Source organism: Hemibagrus wyckioides, linkage group LG03 (assembly GCF_019097595.1).
Source record: "Hemibagrus wyckioides isolate EC202008001 linkage group LG03, SWU_Hwy_1.0, whole genome shotgun sequence".
NCBI lineage: Eukaryota > Metazoa > Chordata > Actinopteri > Siluriformes > Bagridae > Hemibagrus > Hemibagrus wyckioides.
In genome coordinates this window covers 13597135-13614617 of record NC_080712.1, presented here as the reverse complement: position 1 = coordinate 13614617, position 17483 = coordinate 13597135, and the positions used below count along the sequence as shown (strand labels likewise).

General features: G+C 36.7%; 1 protein-coding gene across 1 annotated transcript in view; it reads left to right on the top strand.

Moving 5' to 3' along the window:
- LOC131346134 (gamma-aminobutyric acid receptor subunit pi) overlaps positions 1-16890 on the top strand; it is a 47319-nt gene extending 30429 nt beyond the window's left edge. Inside the window, exons 3-10 of the mRNA XM_058379500.1 lie at positions 1827-1939; positions 2640-2707; positions 3663-3880; positions 5142-5224; positions 8153-8290; positions 9040-9192; positions 10574-10767; positions 12089-16890. Coding sequence (XP_058235483.1) covers positions 1827-1939; positions 2640-2707; positions 3663-3880; positions 5142-5224; positions 8153-8290; positions 9040-9192; positions 10574-10767; positions 12089-12445 — 1324 coding nt within the window. The 3' untranslated portion in view covers positions 12446-16890. The remainder of the gene's footprint in view (positions 1-1826; positions 1940-2639; positions 2708-3662; positions 3881-5141; positions 5225-8152; positions 8291-9039; positions 9193-10573; positions 10768-12088) is intronic.
- Positions 16891-17483: the final 593 nt, after the last annotated feature.

The following is a 17483-nucleotide window of genomic DNA, read 5'->3' as shown; positions in this document are numbered from 1 at the left end:
AGTTTGTGTGTGTGATTGCGTGTGTGTGTGTGTGTGTGTTATATTGGACAACACAACCTTCCTGCAACAATGTGCAGTCAGAAGTGAGGCAAGAGGGCCCACAAAAAACCCTCTGACCCATACAGTATATTTGAATGTGTGTTTGGAGAGATTGAGTGTGTGTGAAAGAGACTGAATGGAGGGAAAATAACGAAAAACTAGACCAAGACCTCAACACCCTTTATTTCTCTCAGCGTGTGAAAGTATGATAACGGCTAATTCTTAAGCACTATCTCTACATGCTCCAGTGCTCAACTCAAAGAATGACAAAGTCCCTTCAGACTCCCTACATTGTGGAGCCTGTAGAACTTCTTCAGCCCAAAACTAATTATACATTTACAAATTCTTTTATTATTTTTTAATTAATTCAAATACCCTCATACAATCATTTTGCAGAAAAAAGTATATATGGGAACAATATGTATTCAGTTAATACCATATCATATGCATTAGAGAATACAGGGACCTCTGGATTAAACCGAATAAAAGAATGAAATAAAATGTAATTAATTTTGACTCTTCCTCACATTATGTTCCTAGCCAGATAACCAGTTTAATGATTGTAGGTTTGTGTGTAGGTTTATGTTTAGTTCAGTAGAACATGTTCAGTAATCTATAACAGGGGTTTCCAAACCAGAGGTTCATGAGACTGTGATGGAAATGTCAATGTCACAGTAAGTAAGATTTTAATTATATAATACTATAATACTAATTAATGCCTTAAAACATCCATGCAGAAACCTGACAACAAAAGCTCCAGCATGGGAAACATTCTGAAAATACAGCTACTTATAATTTTTTTTTTTTTTTTGTTGGAAGCATGAAGCCAGCTTTAAAAAAAACTTGGAAACACTTGGAAAAACAAACAAAAAAACAACAACATGGAAACGTGGACACAAAACCAGTTCAATGTTTCCTGGAAGGTTGTGTTGCTTAAAACATAAGACAGATAAGTTTTAGCAAGTAAATGTTTGACTTCATGTTTGCAAGCTTGAAATCTCAGGGGGTGTCTAAGGCAAATAATTTATGTTGATGGGTTTCAGTTAGAAAAAAAGAAAAAAAAAAGAAAGGAAGGAACCCCTGATTTCGAGAACAATCATTATGCAGAAGATTTTGCAACAAACAAACAAGTGCATAAATAAATAAACAAATAAATATGAACTTACTGCAGTAGCTAGCTTAGTTCAAGGGTGTGGGTGGGTAGTATCACTTGCATTATTTAGTTAAGCAACCTTCTCACCCGTTGTATTTTATTCTGTAGCCTTGTGCATGAAGGTTGCTCGTGTAGTAAAGCTCAGTCGGTGTTGAGCTTGTTCTATAAATACTCTATCCTTCTGTGGATGCACATTATTCTGGGCTTTGCAAAATCCTCATTACCAAACTTGAGAAATAATGATCCTAGATGTAAAACTCTAAAAAATCCTGGAACTCTCTTAGTGAATCAAAACATGGTAGGTCATCGCAATGATAGGAATATCCCAGTCCTCTGCACTACCTGTCCAATTATGATAATAATACATGATTCTCTTTCTCTCACATAAGAACACTGCCAGTGACACACACAATTCTAATTTAAAGTTGTTTTGGAAGCTTTAATCTCCAGTTCTCTGTTAGTATGTAATTTAGGCGGTAACACTGCACTCATCATCACTCCACTGCTCCACTAATGTGGCGTAGTTCAGCAGGAGCTGGAGCCCCCAGCTATCACATCAGAAAAAAAAAAAGAGACCGAAAGATTTGGTTTCCTTCTCACTTTCCCTTCATTATATCTCCCTATGTGCCGGCAGCATCCTGGAGGAGCCACTGCTGAGTGCTGAGGTGAAGGAGGGAGAGATTCTGCCTCCCACCATTCAGAAGCTGATGAAAGGATACAACAAGTACCTGAGGCCTTTCTTTGACAGTAAGCAAAGTCTGTGTACACACATACACACACACACACACACACACACACACACACAGAAACAAATTCAATCAACAAGGACTTTTACTACATTTTTTCATCTCTATTGACACATGAAAAAGTCTACATTCATAACACACACAAACCTCAGATGAATTTGGTACAGCAAATTCCATACTCCATCTATTTCTTACCCTCAGCTCTCATTTGTCAGTCAGTTGTCTTTTTGTGTATCTCTTCAAAAAGAATCTTTCATTATCTCTTCACCACGGCACCACCCTGTGCCTGCTCAACTGCCAGCCAATCTTCTCCTACCCACCAAAATAACATCCAACTATAACGTTTTCTATCCTCATGAATTCTGTAGCTGCCTCATGAGATGCACTTTAGCGGAGAAGATAGAATAGATAGATAGTGTATTTTTATTCAGTGTGAGAACCTGAAAAATTCAGCTATAATTATTTGAGAAGTAATTTTGTGTAATCTGTGCTATTAGCACTGCATTACTTTTTTTTTTTTTTTTTTTGCCTTTATGTATTTCTAACTTTCTGTGCAAGTTTCTCAGTGAGTGGTGATGTTTATTCTGCCAGGAATAGTTATGAATGCTCATTCATCATCAGAATGATATTTGTTGGAAGCCATGAACATGCAACATATTGCTTTGTCTTTCTTTTTTATTCCACGTTTTTTTTCCCCACAGATGGTCCTGTCACTGTGGGGATGAGTTTGGACATTGCCAGCATTGACACAATATCAGAGATCAACATGGTAAGAAAAAAAAAAAAAGATTAAATTTTTATACAAGTTCTTGCTAAATATAATCTGTTTTAGAGTTTTAGTATCGAGAGTGATCTTTACTCTCGATACTAAAACTCTAAAACAGATTATATTGAGTACAAAAATGAATCAAACAGCTGAGAATAGTGCAGCAGAAGTGTTTGATGTAGCTTCCATGTTTTTATCACTACCTCAGGTAAAAGCCAGTGACTTTTGTCATTTGCATTTGTTTCATGTTTAAATGCAGAAAATCTGACCAGTTGAAAGGCAGCTCCAAAATTAAAAGGTGGCAGTGAGAGGATGTGTCTATTTATTCAGTATTAAACTGAGAAACTTGCTCATGTTTGAATAAGTGTCAGTGGTAGTGAGACAAAACTCCCACCGGTTTCAGCTTAATAAAACAACATTGCTCCAAGTGGCCATTAATTTCAACCCCCTACTGAGGGGACCCTTCTTCTCACTTTAAATGGTTCTCACTTGAAAGGATGCCATCTTTGAAGGGAATATGGCACAGTCACGATCACTCGATCTCTTCAGAAATGACAACTGCTTTTAAACGTTCCACATATTTACAACTATGTACAGCAGACACTCTTATCCAGAGGACATTGAAGTGCTTTGTAGTTTCCATCAAAAACACCCTTATGCTAGGAATAGGCCTGGGTCTAAGAATAACTTCAAGCTAAAACTGTAAGACAGTACAATTAATTAACACAGCAACAAAAACAGTACAAGTCAGGGACTCTATGATTAGTGTGGAAGCGCTTGCTGCCGAGGTGTTTGTTTGTTGGGGGAGCTTCATTTTTCATGGGGCAGGGGAGAGGCTTGATGCATATCTTGTAGTATGTATCTTGTTAATGACCTGATGTTATGCAGAATACTCAATAATTTTAATCTGCTATGGAGTTCAACACAATAAAGTTAAGGCACTGATTCTCCTGTGTAGGACTACACTGCCACCATCTTCCTGCGGCAGCGCTGGACAGACGAGAGGCTGGTGTTTGAAGGCAATAAAAGCTTGAGTCTGGATGGGCGTCTGGTGGAGCTGCTATGGGTTCCTGATACCTTTATTGTGGATTCCAAGAAATCCTTCTTGCATGATATCACGGTGGAGAACCGGCTGATCCGAATCTTCCCCAATGGGACTGTGCTTTATGCTCTTCGGTGAGGTGATCTAATTCCACTCAGCACTAAAGGATGGAAGCGAACCAGATCTCCTAGAGAATATATATCAAATGTTGCTATTGGGTTAAATAAACAAGTCTGATAATTGCATGTTTTTTCACATGCAAGAATTTGCCAGTGAAAACCCACACACATATGTATGTATATATATATGCAGTCTTAAGACAATGAACATGTTGAATGGTTTGAATGAAATCTTGGGTGCTATGTCTTTATCAGAATACTCAGTGCAGAACTCAATACTGGTCATGAAAAGAGAAAGCATGTCTCTATCAGCACTTCGGTTTTACCAGCTCAGTTCAAATTATAACATAGAGGCAGATGGACTACAGAACAGGAGATGGACAACATCAGAAGACCACACTGAGTTTCACCCCTAATAACAAAGAATAGAAATTTCAGTCTATAGTGGGCACAAGCTCACTTCAACATGACAGCTGAAGACCAAATCCTAAAATTTTGACTAAATGCCAAAACGTCAAGCATTTGGTCTTTTTCCAATCTTCAGCTGCCTAGTTTCAGTGAATCTGTGCCCATTAGAGCCCCAGATACCTGTTTTTGACTAAAAGGAGACAAAACTGATATGCCCTTCTGCTGTGTAGCCCATATGCAAAGTTCAACATGTTGTGCATTCTGAGATGGCCAGTCTGGCCATTCTCCTCTGATCTCTTTCGTCAACAAGGTGCTTCTGTCTGCAGAACTGTCACTCACTGTACTCTGTTCTAGAGTCTGCTGTTATGTGAACATTATCTGACACTCTTGACCTGTATCTGCATGAGTGTATGCATTGTACTGCTGCAATTTACTTGTTTTTAGTTGTGCACTGTTTTTATAGTTGTTTTCTGCCACAATACTTCGTTTAGTGTGTGTGTGTGTGTGTGTGTGTGGTAGGGCTTTTGTTAAGTCAGCAAAAAATAAAAATAGTATTCATATTCTCACATAATTTATATTTTAGAGCTAAGACTGCATCTCTTAGAAGAAAAGCAGTACTGATTTATCCATCTAAATGGAACGGGACTTTCAATTGAGAGCTTGGATGCACGGATGTGTGTTAAGAAAAAAGAGGATCAATGAGATTCTCCCTCCAAATAACGTGGTACTGATATTATATATTAATTTGAAAGCAGAAATGGTTTCAGGCGAACACACACAAGCTAAGATGTCTTACTCTGGCAAGTTACTGAATATTTCAGCATTAATGAGGCATTAATATTTCATGTGTGTTTGTGTATTTCTCCAGGATCACTACTACAGTGGCCTGCAATATGGACCTCACTAAATACCCCATGGATAAACAGACATGCACCCTACAACTAGAAAGCTGTAAGAGCAACTCTCTCTCTCTCTCTCTCTCACACACATGCACACACACACACACACACTTTTCCAAGGCATTAATGAGAGCGTTGCTGTGGCAACAAGCTATAGGCTGTTTTTTTATTCTTCAGCTCTTGCTTGTCGCATCAGCAAGGTACGGCTATATAATCTAGTTCGTATTTCATAATACATTGTCTGCTAAATATGCATCTGCATATTTAAAACACAACTTTACTTACAACCAAACACTCATGATCAACTCGTTCCCAACACACATATAACCTAAACTCTAATATCTGCATGTGGATTAGTATGAGGCTGTTTCAGTTTTCTGTGAGAGAGATAGAGAGTGCAATGACAGGATCTGACGTTGTAGGAGTGTGTGCTGTGTGGTAATAGTCAGATTATTTGGGTCAATATGGTTACTCCTGAAAACAGATTGCAAATTTTATCCTTTAAATCCTCCAAGCTTGTAAACCCTTTTGTGGTTGTAAATCTCTCTCTCTCTCTCTCTCACTCTCTCTCTCACACACACAAACACACATACACACACACACACACCCACACACACACGCCTCTGCATGTGGTATTGAGCTTCTGTCATGGTTTCTGTTAAGCGTTATGTAAGCTGCAATGAGTGAAAGAACCAGGCAGAGGCAGAGAGCGACAGTGAGAGAGAGGCAGATCAAGTCCTCCTGCATATTTAGTTCTTTCAGCATACTGTATCTCCCACACAAAACAACCCCAGCCTGCAACCCCCCCCCCCACCACCACCACCACCACAAACACCACACACACACACGCAAATCACGTGTGCATAAAAATGTACAATATTTCACTATTTTGCTGAAATTACTCTGCATACATTAAGATAGCATTAAATGTTTTTTTTTTTTTTTCATTTTATACCAAATAATAATAGTACCATGATATTGCCATAAACTTTGAAATAGCAACTTGGACTATTCCCTGGTGTAGAAACACAAGGATTATTAGTTTTTCAGGAAATCAACTTTTAAAGACTCCATATTTCTTACTTTGCTGCATCGATGCCCTGTTTGTATTGTTCACAACACAACGGTCACTTTAAATATGGAAATCTTGTCTGTCCATAGTCTTGCATCAGAATGCACTGACATTTGCCAGACTCTAAACTTCCGATTTCTGGTAAAAAATAGTATCATGTCACATTTCACCTCTCCTTCCCCCACCATCAGATATCACCTAGAAAAAAAAGTTGCCACAGAAGAACTATGGTACCATGGTTTTCATTTAATCTTGATTTGAAAGATTAGCTAAATATTAACCACAGTGATACGATGGGTTGGTTTTTAAGGTATGCGTCCTTTAAATAATTACCATTCCCTATTCAAAAGCTTTTTCACTCAAAAGTGACTTTAACCTGAAGTTAAAAACTGTTTTTGTTTTGGAGTGTGTAATAAGTAAGAAACATTACACTAGGGGCTGTGGGATGCAATACCACATCTGTTACCACACCATAGTTCATTAGTGTTCCAATAGCAACCTGACCTGGCTTTTTATTCCTCTTATACCAAAGCAGTTTTCCATCAATTATGACACATCATACTTTAATCAGTGCATATTTAACGGAACATACATTTAATGGACCTTCCTCCGAACAAGTTCCTGTTAACACTTACATTATATTATATCTGTAAACAGTTGTTTCCTGCTTTTTTTGTCTTTCTAGAGGTTAATAAGACAAAATACAAGCAAAGCATGTTACTACAAATGCGTTCTGCCTTCCGTACTAAAGACCTCTGACGGTTATTAAGTGCTGGCACACATCTTGTGACACAAAACTTTACCATATAAGGAACAATAATGTAGTCGAACATGTGTGCTATTATAAACCTGTCTTGGAGCTGGAACCGCTGTCAAAACTGCTGTTACAGAAAATTTTACGAAGGACTTTTGACCAATCAGAATCGAGAATTCAACAGCACCATTTTAATTCTAAAATTCCTGTTGCTATTGGCCTGTATTTTTGTGTCAGTGAATCCACAACAATACAGAAACAGAGATTGTACTGAGCTGTAAACTATAAAGCTGTCTATAAAGCTCCTGGGTAGATGGCTTTTGAATTCAGAATATGCTGAAATATTTATTTATTACTGATGGTTAAGTAAAAAATAAAAAAGTGTCGGTTGCAGCACCATTTTGTTCTTTAATAAAAACCAAGCACTGTTTTAGGAGAAGGGTTGAAAGTCACTTTAGTTTAGAGTTAGGTTATATTATGTAGTTTTATAGTACTAAGATCTTCTTACTGTATTTTTCATTACAAACTTTGTCTAGTGACTTCACTGTATTGAGTTATGGATAGCTACTTTTGACAAGTGACTAACATTGAGTATTATTTGGTACAGACTGGCTTCATGTTACTGTGTAAGATTTCTTTAATATCACAGGATCTCGAAAAAGAGGGGAGAGCTGACGTGTCTGTATCATGGACCCATAGGCGAGGAAGTGTAAAAGCAGCGTATATAGCTGTAGTGGTTATCCAGTTAAGCATTTAATTAACCTTTTTACCTTCCTTTTTACCTTGAGGGGATTTGTGTGAGAGTGCTAAGTGTTGTAGGAGCTGAAGTAAGAAGTTAGTGTACAGTGTTTGATCACTCTTTATTACAGAGCTCCCTCTTGAGGAAACACATTGATACTGCTTTCAGTGGTGTGCTGCAATACAATACAACACAACATTCTGAATTCATCACTTGTGTATACTGTAACCGTTTATGACAGGATATACATGCTATTAATCTAACACATATGACTTTATTATTTATTATAATTTTGCACCAAAAGTAGCTTCATAGATGCTGCCACTTATTTATATTTGGGATCCATGTCTGACATGTCACAAATCCCATTCTTTCCAGTGATCCTGCATAACCTCGATTTCTTTCTCTTTATCAGGGGGGTATAACGTGAACGATGTGATGTTTTACTGGGCGAGAGGCAATGATTCGGTCAGTGGGTTGGACACTCTGCGTCTGGCCCAGTACACAGTAGAGGATCATTACACTTCTGCCTCAGAGGCTGTGTATGAGACAGGTACCCACAAACAAAACAACACAACACAACACAAATAAGATTTGTGTGAGTTTCATCAAGAAATGCTTTGTATTTTGAGAGAAAGTTCTCTTATGCCAGTAATCTTAAGAAAAAATGATAGTAATCCTAGTTAGTAGTAAGAGGTGAAGTTACTAAGAGGTAACAATATTGTAAAAACTTAAGGTGCAAGTGTAAGGTTTTCTACTGGTTCGAGAGGTTGAGCTGAATCAGATTTAAATAATTTCTTTTCCAACTCCCCATTCCCATCCATGAACACAAAGAAGCATCACCCCCAGAACCTACAGTGGTTCAGCTAAAGATCTAATTCGAAATCTCAAAGAACTGAAAGGCCATTAAGCTGCTTGAAAGCACTGGACACATGCCAATTTCAGAGTGAGATGGGGTGTAGTGAAAGGGCACTGGGGATTGTATAGAAAATGACTTAAAAGAGCACAATGTAAACACAAACAAGCATTCAGAACTGGAAGGCAGTTTCAAATGGGTTTCCTCACACATGTAATAGCCTTGTGCTGAGGGCATGGCAAGGCCACAAAATGCAGTGAAAGTCAAGGTATATAGTCAATTATACTCAGATTTTTTTTTAATAATATTGTTCTTTGAAAGGCCTGTGAATGGTTGTAAATAAGAGCTTTAAAAATAAAATATTAGTTAGTATTTTAGACAAAAAAAAGACAAATTTTATTTCATGAGTTTACTTTAAATTAAAGATGCAATATCTTTCCTCTCAGGTAATTATCCTAAACTTATATTCCACTTTGAGCTGAAGAGAAGCATTCTGTACTTCATCCTGGAAACCTACGTACCCTCCAGTTTGCTGGTTGTGCTTTCCTGGGTGTCCTTCTGGATCAGCCAGTCATCAGTGCCTGCTCGCATATGTATAGGTAATTTATCTCCATCAATCACATGCATTACCAGTTCTGTCTATGCAGTCAAACTGTATTTAATGGGGATGTGAATAAAAGAAAAGAGCACATATGTAACATGCAGATGTATAGGGGAGGATATACATGAGTTAAAGCATGATAAGGTTATTAAAGCCTAACCAAGAATAACTGTGGATTGTCCTTTTTTTTCATACCAGGGATCAGAGCACAGGGAGGTAAAATAGAATAACACTTCATACAAACATGATATGTTTTAAAATCAGGACATAATATGAGAGAATGTGAAACATGGACCTATCAAGGCAGAAACACACTTAGAGCATAGAACACATGGGCACAATGAGTTAATACAGTAACCACAGGATATAGGTAAAAACTGAAGAAAGATAGAATCACATAGCCACGCAAAAAAATGCACAGGCTCTGAATGAAGTATTTTAATACTTTTAGTAGTGGTTAATAATGTATTATTGTGTTAACCTGAGATCTAAATATTAACATTTCCTAACAGTGTCCTAGGCAAGGCATGAATTTGGAAAAGGAAAGGACAAAGGATGGGGCCTTTGCTATTGCACCTGGACTCTCTGTCTATGAATTAGGCTTTCAGGCAACATAATTTTTTTTATTGTTATTTATAGAAGAATGACATTAACCTAGCTACAGGACTGACTATAGTATCAGGCAAACAAGTGTCCTCTTTTTATCTCTGCTATTTATAGTTACAACCAGCATATATTAGGGACAATGGTGTTCTACTGCATTCGGGTGTCTAACATATTTACAAACAATACTAGCTTCAACATTCTTTGACATTTCTCACTGGCTAATATTGACTGATGGTCAACATGATGGAGTCAGTTACCTACTACCCATGCTTCATATAAACTGAGATTGAAACTGAAGCTCAAACTTAACTAAAGGAGACCTGCTAAAAATTATGATAAAGGTTAAAACAGAGACAGACATGAAGTATTTTCCTGTTTAAACAGCTACAGCATTTCCTTTTGAAAACATCGCATGTACAGATGCTTCCAGTCAGACCTCTGTTTCAACTCAGTGAGATTACAGCTACATGTCATTATAAACCCATGTGCAATGCAGTATTAGATCAAATGAAAATGATCATAAAACACATGCCCAGTGGATAATTCTGATAACAGGCCATGAAATAAAACTTAGTAAGTGCTCTTATAAATTAGTAACAAATATCCACTACCAAAATATAAATAAATAAATACAATTTTTTGTTCTTATTTCTTTGTAGCAGAGTTTGTTTCACACTGAATTCTAATTATCTTTCATATTTTGAAAGTGAAGCTGTCCAGAGATTTTAAGAAAGCTGCTCCACATAAAACTCTATTTTTTGTGTTCGTTAAAGGAGTTACGACAGTGTTAACGATGACCACGCTGATGATGGGTGCGAGAACGTCGCTACCCAATGCTAACTGCTTCATCAAGGCAATAGATGTGTATTTGGGAATTTGTTTCAGTTTCATCTTTGGAGCATTGATAGAGTATGCTGTTGCTCACTTCTGCACACTTCAGCACCCAGACTGCAACAGTGCGCTTACGGTGAGACCACAATAACATCACCTGTTATTACCACATATTTTTTTAATCTTCATTATTTTAGAGAAATGTAATTATTTTAAATAATTAAAACCCTTTGTCCTAGGTTAATTTCGGAGGTAAAATTGCTATGGCAACAGTTTGGCCAATTCTTTAAGGTTGATGTTATCAAACTTTTCGCATTCAGGAAAATCTGGCAGAATAATTTCATTTTAAGAACGACAGGGAAAATATGATATATGATAATACCTTATCATATTTATTTATTTTACCCATTAAAGGTTTTGTATTCCTGAACCTTCCGCTCACCCAGATATAGACTCAAAACTCTGTTAAGTTATTAAGTCAAGTCAAGAGCCAAGTCAAAAAGCTTTTTATTAACATTTCTACCATATATAGCACATGAAAAAGTTCCTACAGGACCATGCTGCTACATAAAACACAGAGCAACATAAACCTACACAGAACTAAGAATTAAATACACTTCTACATAAAGTGACTGAGATTAACCCGGGATTATCCAAGTGTCTAGTTAATACAACTTACAGCTATGATAACTAAACAATAACATAACAACCTTGATAGTAGCTATTTGATAGTAATCTTTAAGATAGATAGATAGATAGATAGATAGATAGATAGATAGATAGATAGATAGATAGAGAGATAGATAGATAGATAGATAGATAGATAGATACTTTATTCAGCCCAAAGGGAAATTTACAAAATTTACAAGATTAAATTTACATTAAAGACATTTTTAAATAAGCAATATTCACATATGCCAATGCAGGACATACGGCACAAGTTTATTAAGAGAGGGAATGGAGTGTGTCGGGCTGGTGATGTTTCTAATTTCCATATTTATTAAAACTGAATTTCATGGTGAGGGAAAATCTCTAGGTCCATTTTCTCTCACTTTTTTTTTGGTTAAAACACCATTCAATCTATTTCTATTCAGTGTAGGTTTTTTTTTGTTTTGTTTTTTGTTTGTTTTGCTTTCTTAAGTGACAGATGATGATAACTTCTAGCTTTGCAATTTGCAGATTAACTGATATTATATCATTCTGGTCATTGTACTCTCTCTCTCTCTCTCTCTCTCTCTCTCTAGTTGTACCTAAACAAACTTCAGGTGTTTGCATTTAAACAAAACACAATGAGGTTTTTTATAATATTGTCATTCAGTTTGAATGTGTATTATGCTATGAAACCCTATCGATAAATATAGTTTAAGTTCATTTTTACTGTAATTGTACCGCTTCCTCCATCTAGTAAACGTACATTAAACTCTCTCTCTCTCTCTCTCTCTCTCTCTGTGTCTCAGCATATGCAGGATTGTGAAGAGGAGATCAACGGCATTGTCACCACCATTGCCAGCGATTCTAGCCGAGCAAAGCGCCGTAAAGACTCTCCAACCCCTGCTCCCACAGCAACCCCTATCGGAGAGCCTGATCTCATGGCCCAAACCCCTTCTCACGCAGAACCTAGGACCCCAGAGGCCCTGGAGGACCCTCTTAACCGCTGCATCAGAAACCTGTCCCTCATACGAAAAATGCTCCGCTCTGTGAACTGCTGTCACGTGGAGAATCCACATTACATAGACAACTACTCCCGTGTAACGTTTCCCCTCTCCTTTGTTGTAGTCAACTTGCTCTACTGGACTTACTATCTGTACTTTTAATACGCCTCAGAGTGTGTTGGTGGGAGTGATTATGGAAAAGAGTGCACCTCATGTCTGACTGAGCATGAAGCGGTCTTAGTTTAAATCAGAGAGAATGTAACAGTGTATGCATGACAGCGTGAATTTGAGGTTTTTATTTTATTTTATTTTATTTTGCATATTAACCATTTTGTGGATCAGGTTCGGTATTCTTTTACGGACACTACTGAAGGCATAACTTGATAAGTAAAATGATGCAATAATATGTTAGAGAAGGCTGATTAAAAGTAAGACATTGAGGTGTCATTTGACTTCATCTGCAGTGCAGAAGTGGCAACACTGCTAAGAAGACTGAATATAATATAATAATCGTTAAAAAAAGAATAAGACCACAAATCCCCTAGCATAAGTCGGTCGATAAGTCGTCTTGATGGATTAATGATAAAACATGCATTGGCTGAACTGATATTTAACTTCGTCTGCAGAAAAGCAACCAGCTGATCATAAGCGCTTACTTTATACAAATTAAAATGCATGTCCGTATTCAGTCAAGACAATTGCCACATGTTGCAAATAATAATAAACCTTCAACAACTGTAGTGAACCATTTACTGATTATTAACTGACTGTTTTTTTTTTGTAGATCTGGGCATCACTCTACAGACATTGATGATCTTTACACGTTCATAACATCACACAATTCAAACACACTGTCTGCTCAAAAAGGAAGACAAAAGACTCTTTCTATTTAAGGTCCTTGTCCATCAACCCAGAAATACAAAAAGTACTATTTAAATAAAAGAATTACACGTTTTTCTTCAAAATTAAACTGATTTCAATTTCTTCCACTTGAATTCAGCCAGATTTCTAACTGATCCCATGATACTCTGAGTTGTGCATATCTACAGTATGTTAGCTCTGCCACACCACACAGTATTTTTTACCTCACCAGCCTTTCAAAATCAGCTAAATTCAGCCTACTGCTACCAGTAGCACATGCATTTTTACATCCCATGTCCTTTCCCCTTGAGAGAATTTCTTTTTCAGTCAGAGGAATTTTATTTTATATTGGTCTGACTGCTGAGACAGCAAAGTGTGCATATTTTTCTAGTATTGCTGTAGCATGTGTTCAGAAATCTTAACTGCTACAGCTAAACCGTAGGTGTTGGTGCATCTGCTAACGATTTATCTTTATATATTTGAGCATCAACATTTTATAGTATTGTCCTCATGTGCTACAGACATGTAATGCATTTTCTTTTCTTGTCCATGCATTATTGTGTTTCCAGTTATTGGTTCTGCCAGTGGAGGCCTTTGCTCTCTGAGTTAGTGGGCTGGTTGAATTGCTGATTGGTGCTGCATGGGGCAAACAGAAGCTATTGCTCTTTTTTATTGCCTCAGTAAATTTTCCAGCCTGGGCTCCCTCCCCCTCTCACACATTATGAGGATTAACTCTCAGTGCAAGCCAGTGTAAATGATTTTATACGATTTGCCATTAAATTATTCATTATGTAGTCCCTTTTACAAGGAGGGAAAAGTGCCAAGATCACTTCTGGTTGCTGAGGAATTGTACAAACAGGAGCTTTGGAAATACCATACTGTATCCTCAGACAGGTGACTGGATTGTTTGGACAGTTATGGTTAGGGATGCTTTGTGTTAGGAATATAGAAAGCTATGTGTTTTGGGAAATAATCATGGATTTGTGGCATAGTGTGATCTACAACCCTGAAACAAGCATTGTTACATTTGATCTAAACAAATCAGATATACTTAATTAATGAAAATGGAAAAGAAAACCAGCAAATGGCAACACTGTCTCTTTTTAACACACAAAGAAAAGAAGTGTTTGATTTTCTGAATGGTATCAACATTCTTTTACAGTAGGATCTCCCAGAACAGATGAATCTTTATGTCCTTTAAAGAGATTTGAATCTCAAATGTAGCTCGTCACTGAGAGACTAATTTAGTCCAACCTTCAGCCTTACATGCAGGACGTTCCAAAAGACGGTCATATTGATTATATGAAATATGAAGCAGATAAAACAGGATGACTGACTAAAGATGTAGCAAGTGTTCATTCTTTTACGATTAAAGATCAGCCATGCTAAAGTTTCAATCACCTTCGAAAGAGCTCAACATTGAGGTAGAGACTTTTATATTTTATCATTTACCCCTCCATTTTTCTTTCATTGTTATATTTTGTATTTGCGATTTCTTCCCAGATATACACAATATAAGGCAATATGTAGTGTTAGGCCACGTTATTTATATTTATCAATGTGATATGTAATTATGAATCTACACATTTGTAAAAGTTCAGAGGAAAGGTGATATCTGCTGTAAGTGCTTATATAATGTAAATAACGGTTGAAATTTTTGTCTACAATATGGATTCATGCACCCGTTGTAACATGAATCTTTAACGAGGTGAACAAAAATTGTATGAAAGCCCATTGAAAAAAGATTTTTGGCAGCAGCATTTTGAAGGACTTATTATCTCAAAATGATCATATGTTATCTTTAAAATTCTGACTTATCTCAAAATCTTGACTTATTATCTTAGAGGAATGAGTTATCTGAAAATTGTGACTTACAGTATGTTTTGACTTATATCTGAAATTGTTTTATCTCAAAATAATGTAGAACGTGGACAACATAGTGGCTTTGTGCTTCACATGTTTGCCCCACACCTCTGGGGTTGGATGTTGTGGGGGTTTCCTCCAGTACTTTGGTTTCCTCCCCAGTCCAATGAAATGTACTTTAGGCTGATTTAAATTGTCTGTAAAGTATCTGTGATTGTGCCCTGCAATGTGGTAGCACCCGGTCTAGGGTACTCCGAGTCCCCTACGATTCATTCTAGGTTCATTGTGACCCAGTGAAGGAGTATGAGTATGTAATGCAATTTTTTTTTTAAAAGAACATTTGTTATTGTTTAAAAGCAGCTCACCCATGACCTTTACACACTGATGCTAATATTAGATTTAAAAAAAATCATTACTTTTGTGATACAGATAGTTCTACCATCATATATCTATCAATATGTATCTTTGCTGTTGCCAGAAACCCCCACGCCCTCTCTACTTGATAGAAGTAAGGTTCCAGAGAATAGTTTAAGCCTGACTTAGCTGAAGGACAATTCCAGGTTGAATTCAAAAAGTTTTATCCTTGCAGATAGGACCATTTTATCAACATTCAGCAGAACCTCTGCAGTAAATGTTGGGAAATTTGCTAGCAAAGCTGGAGTACATTTTAAAATGTATTTTGATCTGTGATAAAGCCTCAGCTCCCTTCCTTTTATTAAGGTATAAATGTATCTATAAAGCACCATGTCGCATGTCCATTACATTTACAGGATTTGGCAGAGACCCTCATCCAGAGTGACTTGCATTTATTTTGTTTAGTTAGTTCAGGATTAAGCGCCTTGCTGAAGTTGCAGCAGAGGCAGCTTGGTGGTCTTGGGATTCGAACTCAATCGTCCATTCAACATCTCAACCACTGAGCTACTACTTCCCATTGTTTCATCTCTAGCTGATGTTGTACAGCCGCAGCTGCATGCATGCTCATCATAGTGAATATCACAGTGGACGTGCCTTAAGCGTTTGAAATTTTAGTGCTGAAAAGCTGGAACTATGCCACAGTTAAGAAAGAACTGCTTGTGAGTTTATTAAAAGACAACATGATGGACATGGTGTTTGTTCTAATAGAGCTGTTATTATAAATCCTTTTCTATTACTGTAGTGAAATTTAGCTGGCTGGTTGCAGCAAATACTAAATGCATCCAGGATTTAATTCTGTATTATAATATACTAGAATCGCAATAGAAGTTAGAAGTCGTAATGATTTTCTTGTTATAAAGTTGTATTACCTTGTGCAAAGCAAAACAGTCACTTATATCGGAGTCATTTGATAAAACACTTGAGTGGTTTATATTTATATAATAAAATGCAGATCCGTGCCGGATTATTCAGCAAAATAGCATGTGTGTATTGTTCAGTATGAAACAAGGCAATCAGACCATAAACGAGCACAAATGTTTCTGTCTATTAAAACTGCTGATTTGGAAAATTATGTTTGGAAAAGTTTTATGTTTTTTTTCCCCTTGTCCACCATTTTATCTGATTTAGATAAAACAGACTTAATTTTATGACTCATTCACAACATTGATTCAGCATGTTAGTAGATCAGACTGTTTAAGTCTATATGCAGGGCTCCAGCCTTTTGCACAAACTACAGTAGCATTTTACTATTTTGTTGAAATCTTTTGTGTTTTGTTTTTTTTTTTTCAGCATGACATGCCAGCTGAGCTTTCAGTGTGGATGGAGTGTGCTAACATCAGGAGATGTCACTGATTTCCTATTGTTAAATTGCTGTAAAGCTTTAAAAAAAAAAAAAGGATGTAAATATGTTGTTACATTCTGCATGTTTTCTTGATGTCTCTTGAAAAAGTTAAACTCATAATAAACAATACAAGTGTAATGTCCTCTTTATTTTTTTTGCTACAACCTTTTGTGGCTCAGAACATAAATTAGAAGGAACCGTTAAAAAAAGGAAAATAATCAATGTTGTGGTGTGAATAACACATTATACATTTATCTGTTTATAGTTACATTTAACAGTTCTCTCTCTCTCTGTCTATCTCTGTCTCTCTCTCTCTCACACACACACACACACACAACGAAACGCTTATGTTATTAAGAAAATGCAAAGTGCACCAGTGCTAAAGAATTTCCTGTATCAAAACTATAGCTTTATCTCTGACTGTTACAAAGTGCTGACACTGGAGACTGTTTCCAAAACTCCCAGGTCTCCTAAGACAAAATTGTTATATTACAAATTGTTAATATAGTAACAGCAACAGACATTACTGCAGCAGCAACAACAACTACTGACAGGGCCGTGATATTATTCTAAAAAACTTTTTGATCCGAATCAAAACTTGAGCGGTCAGTGCTGTGGTATATAAACAAATTTAATAGTAGTATGCTGTGGCAGCACTATTGTGAGCATGGGATCCATTTGTATAAAGAGAATAATGCATACAATGAATGAAACAGAAAC